The 8,139-nt window shown below is 46.2% G+C and overlaps 1 protein-coding gene across 1 annotated transcript; it reads left to right on the forward strand.

Annotated features, from left to right (window-relative positions):
• Positions 1-1,598: 1,598 nt before the first annotated feature.
• On the forward strand, positions 1,599-6,806 carry LOC138913802 (uncharacterized). Its single transcript, XM_070218593.1, has 5 exons — positions 1,599-2,661; positions 2,724-2,979; positions 3,949-4,289; positions 4,667-5,200; positions 6,361-6,806. The coding sequence occupies exons 1-5, from the start codon at positions 1,599-1,601 to the stop codon at positions 6,804-6,806; spliced, it is 2,640 nt and encodes an 879-aa protein (XP_070074694.1).
• The last annotated feature ends 1,333 nt before the right edge of the window (positions 6,807-8,139 follow it).

Below are 8,139 nucleotides of genomic sequence, written 5' to 3' on the forward strand. Positions count from 1 at the left end.
ACGGTAACCATCTGGCAACCGGAACACCAAAGCAGAGTCGTGAACAAGATGTAAGCCGTAATGTAATGCTTATTACTTTGAGACCTCTTTTATTTTTTGTACTAGATTTGCTTCACTTTTTATGAAATACGAGAGGGGAAACATTGAACGCCTTGAATGGTATCTTCATCAATGATGGAAAACTGCGCGACAAGATCACTCGTTAGCTTGGGGGTCACAGGAGTAGCACTTAGTGTTTTAAAAAATGAAGACCGTGGTGTATCCTAATGGAAATATAAACCAAACTCAGTAGAGTTTAATGTCAGACAGCAAATACAATTTCTAAGGAAACGAAAATGATTTGGAATACAAGATTTGAAAAGAAATACAAAACCTACTAGTACTAAGGTTCCTTATGTATACGAAGAGTTGTAACGATAGTCCTTAAGACTATATCTGCGACGATCTTTCTATACTGAAACTTAAAGGCGTCCAGACATTAAAAACGTAAAATAGGGAGTGATATAATAAAGTATTCCCGACTACAAACATCAGAAGAAGGAAAATCAGCGAAAATCTTATCGAGTGGAGCATACCGAAATTCACTAAGACAGTTATATAAGTTAACTATGGTCAACCCGATCAAGATCGTTGACCGCAGTTACTTCGAAAATAAGCTCCGGCCGAAATTGCTGACCTAGCAATGGGCCGGAAGCTCGTGCACAGCGGCAGACACTGCATATTTGCGTGGCCGCTGTGAGCTTTTGTTAGCTCTAAGTTTTGTCTTTAAGAACAGGACTGTTTCATGTCTTAAATAAAGAGCACGCTGCTCGTTGACTTTACTCCGGCATCGCCGTCAAACTTATTTACATTCGTCCACTGAGCTTAAGGCCAGGGGCATAGGGGGACAGTCATCCCCTCACCATAATCTTCAGTTGACTCATCGGTGGCCATAGTTGCCCAGCAGCCAACCCCCAACCACTCGGAAGAGAGTTACGCAGCGGCTGCCCCCATCCAGTACGTCAGCGATTATAGTTGCCAGCAGCCAGCTCCCAACCACCTGAACGACAGCCACGCAGTGGTTACTCTTCGTCCAGCACATCAGCGATCATAGTTGTCTAGCAGACAGCTATAACCCTTACTTACAACCAGCACCCCGCCGGTGCCCCGTCTACCACTGGCCCGTCCAGGAGCGGCACCGCCGCCGGGCCAGTCACCGAAGAGATTAATTGGCGCCCAACGACCAGGAGATTTACATTAGTGGGAGCTAACATAAAATGTAAGTGGGCCCTTCGGCCAAAACTATTTTTAAAGTCTTCCAAAAAAATTGTAAATTCGGACCTTTAAAATTAAAATTTTGTGACCCATATAAAAGATATTAATTGGCACAGGCATTCAGTTTTGAAATACGATCCCCAAGCTTTTTGTCTTCGTCTTTGTGTCTTTGTGTGTGTAGAGCTTTGCTTACGCGCGCGAATTTCTGCGCACAGCTGCACATGAGTAATCCGTTTCTCGAGTATAGGAACAATAGGCAAGACTCCAGCGACTCAGAGTCTGAGAGTGCAGGGCGGATCCACAATTCAACTCCGATACTCAGACCCCCAGCCCCCCCTACAGAAATGGACCCCGATCAGCTCCGAAATGTTATACAGGCTGTCGTTGCAAATGCCCTTGCAGAACAGACCGCTCAAAGCCAAGCAAGGGAGCAAGCGCTTATGCAACAAATTGAGGAATTGGCCAGGCGAGTAACGGCAATCAACGTTCCGCCAGCTTCAGCCCAGACCCCCCAGATAGTAACATATAAAGCCATAGAGATAGTAGACACTGTTCAATGTAATGAACCTCTAGATGCTGTAAAATGCTTGCCCGAATTTTCGGGAGCACAGGAGGCATATGTCTCCTGGCGGCAGGCGGCCGTAGCGGCCTATCACATTTTTAGGCGATTCGATGGCAGCTCTCGCCATTACCAAGCTGTAATAATCATTAGAAGCAAGGTTAGGGGACCCGCCGACGCGGTATTATCGTCGTTCGGGACAGTACTCAACTTCGATGCGATTATAAGTCGTCTCGATTTTACCTATAGCGATAAGCGCCCAATGCATGTCATAGAACAGGAAATGGGCACCCTAAGGCAGGGAAATCTCTCACTGTTACAGTATTATGATGAGGTTGAAAAGAAACTGACCCTTCTCACAAACAAGGCCACCATGTCGCACGACGCTTCGGCGGCCGAAGTCCTGTGCGTAAAATTCCGGGATGATGCACTTCGAGTGTTCATCACGGGATTAAAACGCAGCCTCACAGATGTCCTCTTCTCGGCGAAGCCCAAGGACATGCCAACAGCACTTGCTTTAGCTCAGGAGGTGGAGGCAAATCACGAGAGATATTCTTTCGCGGCCTCTTTTGCAAGGAGCCAGGAGGAAAAGGATAAAAAACAATATCCAAAGGCGCAAGAGCGTCAACAAACCCCTCCTCAAAATAATACCCAATCAGGTGCTGCCAAAAATCCCTATTTCACGAAGCAGCACAAAGCTCAAGTTCACCCTGCCCCATGCAGTGGCTCGTCTCGTGAAAATACTGCCGAACCCATGGAAATTGACCCTTCGTTTTCTAAAATACTCAAGCCTTCTCAGGCACCGGCTTACCAAAACGGAAATCCGATCGATCGGGCCCGCAAAAAAGGTAGAGGGTCAACCACGTCATGCAGAGCGCGGGCGAAACTGACGAAGAATACACCACTGCAGCCTCCAGTGCAGCGGCCAAAATTGATGATGACGCCATCTTAGAGTACGACTCAGATGCAATAAATTTTTTAGGGGAAGATCCCTGCTACATTTTCGCAGTCGAGGAGCGACGGGAAATCATTACTGCCGAGCACAATAGGGCACACAGATCGGCACAGGAGAATGTCAAACAGGTGCTCTCCGAATATTATTTTCCTAAAATGACTAAATTGGCCAACGAAGTTGTCCAAAATTGCAAGACCTGCGCAAGGGCCAAGTATGATAGGCACCCAAAAAAACAGGAAATCGGCGAATCACCGATTCCATCCCACGCAGGGGAAATATTACACATTGATATTTTCTCAACAGATAGGAAATACTTCCTGACGTGCATTGACAAATTTTCAAAGTTCGCAGTCGTGCAACCCATTCCCTCTAGAACAATTGAGGACCTAAAACCAGCGGTGCTACAGCTAATGAACTATTTTCCAAAGGCCAAAACGATCTATTGCGACAATGAGCCTTCACTAAATTTCGCATACGATCTCGGCCATGCTGACTAACCACTTCGGGGTTGGCATCGCAAACGCACAACCCTTACACAGTGTATCTAACGGACAGGTTGAACGCTTTCACAGCACCCTGATAGAACTCGCTAGATGCATTAAAATTGACAAAGGTATAGCTGATACCATAGAGTTGATTTTATTAGCCACCGCCAAATACAACAAATCAATTCACTCGGTCATTAACAAAAGACCAGCTGATGTTGTACAGACGAACTCGGAAGACTTACAGATGGAAATCCAAGAAAAAATAAAAAGCGCCCAGGACGTTAAGAAAACGGGAAAACACATCCCGGCAGAATAGGGTCTTCGAGGTTGGGGAAAAGGTATTGGTAAAATCCAACAGAAGGCTAGGAAATAAACTCACACCCTGTGTGAGGAGAAAGCCGTAGAAGCGGACCTGGGGACCACGGTCCTCATTAAGGGGAGGGTGGTCCACAAGGACAATCTCAAGTAATATCACCAACGATGTCCTCCATGTTTTTTTTTATTTTTTACACTTTCAAGCCACTTGGCGCATATTTTTTCTAACTTTAAGATTCAAGCCACTTGGCGCATATTTTTTCTAACTTTAAGATTCAAGCCACTTGGCGCATATTTTGCCTAACTTTAAGTTCATTTTTTCGGTGGTGGGAAAACCCTCTATAAGCATAGAAATAGCTAAAAGTTTAATTTCACAGGTTCGGACCCATACTTTGCATATTCCTGTCCTTGACGTCGGCCCACATTACCGATTACTCGCAGGCCAAATACATTCCCATCGTGGATGGTGAAATCCTAGTATGGGAGGAGTTCGCTTACGTCACACATACAGCGAACCTCTCAGAATATGGGCGTGTAATAGAGGAGACAAACAGCATGATTGATATGTTTCCACTATCCCACATGCAGAAGCTTCTAAGCGTGGATACCGCTCATCTCCAAGACTTGTTAGAGTCGTTGGGCGTTCATCACAGAGTAGCTAGGAGTTTGGATTTCTTGGGATCAATGCTAAAGGTCGTGGCAGGGACACCGGATGCCGGTGACTTAGAGAAAATCAGATTTACCGAAATGAAGTTAGTCGAGTCAAGCAATAGACAAATTCAAATTAACACTAAAATCCAAAACCAAATTAATCAGTTAACCTCTACCGTCAATTCAATTTTGAAATCAGCCAAAAACTCACAAGTAGACACCGGACATTTATACGAGACACTGCTTGCTAGAAACCGAATGCTGATGACGGAGCTACAAAATTTAATGCTTGCCGTAACCCTTGCTAAAATTAATATTGTTAGTCCGAACATTTTAGATCATGAAGACTTAAAAACAGTTTGGCTTTGTCCGTCTCGTCTGTAAAAATTCTGCACTCCACTAACATTTTACATTTTATCATAAAATTTCCGAAAATTAAACTAGCCTGCAAAAAGATTACAGTTTTTCCAGTCGCCCATGGTGAGACAATGTTGCAGATAATAGACAACGTCATTGCCGAATGCAGCGGAGAAATTTACGCCATCAAAAACTGCTCCGTATCCCCGGGGGCCACGTTCTGCCGCCTGGCTTCAGAGAGTTCATGCGCCAAGGAGTTGCATGCCGGTGGGGTAGCACACTGCCGAGTCCAAGAGAGTGATCTGCACCCGATAACCTATGTGGACGAGGGAATTATAATCATCAATGACGGATCGGCCAAAGTTCGAGTTGACAACGGCACAGAGACCTGGACTCATGGCACACACCTCATAACCTTTGACAAACAAGCCACGATAAATGACACTCTCTTCATCAACCACGATAACACCCGGAAGAGAGCTCCAGGGACAGCAAGTCTCCCCTTGTTGAACATCACCGCTAGCAGAGATGTCCTCAGCCTCCCGTATCTTCACCGCCTAAGTGAACGAAACTTGGAGTTCATCAAAGAGTTTAGAGAAGAGATCGACAACAACCAGACAAGTCTCGCAGCAATTATTGCAGGAGCAATAAGCTGCGCACTCATCTGCATCGGGCTCACTTTTAAGCGACTTATTAGGGCAAGAAAATCCGCAGACCAAATTAGACAGGTTATCGCTGAATTACAAACGGCCGAGGGCGGCCTTAACTTAGAAGGGGGAGCAGTTAACTGTGGTCAACCCGATCAAGATCATTGACCGCAGTTACTTCGAAAATAAGCTCCGGCCGAAATTGCTGACCTAGCAATGGGCCGGAAGCTCGTGCACAGCGGCAGACACTGCATATTTGCGTGGTCGCTGTGAGCTTTTGTTAGCTCTAAGTTTTGTCTTTAAGAACAGTACTGTTTCATGTCTTAAATAAAGAGCACGCTGCTCGTTGACTTTACTCCGGCATCGCCGTCAAACTTATTTACATTCGTCCACTGAGCTTAAGGCCAGGGGCATAGGGGGACAGTCATCCCCTCACCTCTTCAGTTGACTCATCGGTGGCCATAGTTGCCCAGCAGCCAACCCCCAACCACTCGGAAGAGAGTTACGCAGCGGCTGCCCCCATCCAGTACGTCAGCGATTATAGTTGCCAGCAGCCAGCTCCCAACCACCTGAACGACAGCCACGCAGTGGTTACTCTTCGTCCAGCACATCAGCGATCATAGTTGTCTAGCAGACAGCTATAACCCTTACTTACAACCAGCACCCCGCCGGTGCCCCGTCTACCACTGGCCCGTCCAGGAGCGGCACCGCCGCCGGGCCAGTCACCGAAGAGATTAATTTATATGGTAACCTTTTATACTGCACAGACCTTCAATTCAATTCGTTTTTTTCTTAAGAATTCGCGGTTTTTGAAAAGTCGATATACAATATATATTACGGTTTTTTTGATTTAACTACGTATGATCCACACAATTTAATCCACTTGTTCCTAAGAACTCGCGGTTTTAAAAAATCGATTAATATAGGGAGCTCATATAGATTATATATTGACTATATATATATATGTATATATACCGCAATTTCTTAAGAACGAGGATATTAAAATAAGAAACATTTTTGTAGTTTTAGGGCGATCTCTGTTTTAGGGCAACTTTTTTAAATATAGATTTTTCAAACCCGCGAATTCTTCAGAACAGAAGGATCTTTAGATTGTTTGGCCCGTTCTCTTCTTAGCTAAAGCATCAGCACCTGTACTTGTCACCCCTGACTTTAAAAAGCCCTTCACCGTTCAGTGCGATGCGTCAACGACTGGAGTAGGAGGAGTTTTGTTTCAGACGGATGACTCAGGCGGCGAACATCTGATCGCCTACATGTCAGCCAAACTGAACAAGGCGCAGCGGAATTATAGCATAACAGAGCTCGAATGCTATGCCGCCCTTCTCAGCATCACCAAATTCCGCGCTTACGTAGAAGGCATGCCGTTCAAAGTGATCACCGATCATGCTAGTCTAAAATGGCTGATGAGTCAAAAGGATTTATCCGGCAGATTAGCACGATGGAGTCTGAAGCTGCAAGCGTTCGACTTTCGTAAAGGAGCACTTTACGTCGTACCAGATGCCCTCTCACGAGTGTATATGGACGAGCTACAGAAAGAGAAAGCAGAGGGTTTATCCAGATAAACTTAGACTCACCAGCGTTCCAATCCCCGGAATACGTAAAATTGGTGCACGCAGTAACCCAGAATAAGGGGAAAATCCCGGACATGCAAACAGCGGACGGCTTCGTATACCAGCGGATAGGGTTCAGTTCGGGGGATGCCGTCGATGAAACTCGAGCATGGAAGCTCTGGGTACCCGTCGAACTGCGATCTGACTTAGTATGGAGAGCACATCATGCCACGACCGCAGGGCATGGGGGTTTGCACAAATCCCTAGCCAAATTGAGGCTGTTTTACTACTGGCCAGGGATGGCTGTATCTGTGCAAAAGGTAGTGAAAGAGTGCGAGGTCTGTAAGATCAGCAAGACCACCAACAAAAATAACCGAGCACCCATGGGTGAACAAAGGGTCAAGGAACGGGCCGGTCAAAGGTTGTTTATCGACTTTACGGGGCCGTATCCAAGAACCAAAATTGGGATCTCGGTGATTTTTGTATGCCTCGACCATTTCTCCAAATTTGTCTGGCTGCAGCCTATGAGACATGCCGTGGCGTCAGAGGTTGTCAAATTCCTCGAGACCCGAATTTTCCATCGGATTACCCGAGTAAATGCACTCTGACAATGGAAAACAGTTTGTGTCTCAAATGCCGAGCTAATGACCCGCTACGGTATTCGACATGTGAGAACAGGGCTTTACTCCCCGCAAGCGAATGCAGCAGAGAGGGTAAACCGATCGGTGCTATAAATTTTGCGAGCAACAATTGCATCGGATCAGCGAAATTGGGATACCCAGCTAAGCCGAATAGAATGTACCCTTAGGAGTGGCCGACACGAGTCGATAGGCATGGAACCCTACTATGCCATGTTTGGGACACAAATGGTGACACACGGTACTGCATACCCTATCTTAAGGAAGCTGGGTGGAATCCAGACTGGAGACCCAGAGATAAGCCTACCGGATAAAATGGATCTTATCCGACAAAAAGTGAGCCAGTGGTTAAACAGGACCCACGTACGGGCAGAAAAGGCCTATAACATCCGCAGCAAATCGGTTGAGTTTTCCGTAGGACAAGTTGTCTATCGAAAAACTACCGGCAGAGTAACAAAGCGGAGGGATACAATGCCAAGCTTAGTCGTTGGAAAGACTGTTGGCATATTCCATGCCAAAGACCTCTATAGCGCTTGACCCACTGGGTGAAATCCGAGGATCGTCCAAAGTGCAAGAGAGGGAAAAGCTCGGAACGTCGGAATTAGACCAGGGAACATGGAATCCGGGAGAGCGGCTCCGCTATATAACCCTCGACAAGGGGACTGCTGTCATACAGAACAATGACAACTACAAAAGAGCAACAACTG

Source organism: Drosophila takahashii, chromosome X (assembly GCF_030179915.1).
Source record: "Drosophila takahashii strain IR98-3 E-12201 chromosome X, DtakHiC1v2, whole genome shotgun sequence".
NCBI lineage: Eukaryota > Metazoa > Arthropoda > Insecta > Diptera > Drosophilidae > Drosophila > Drosophila takahashii.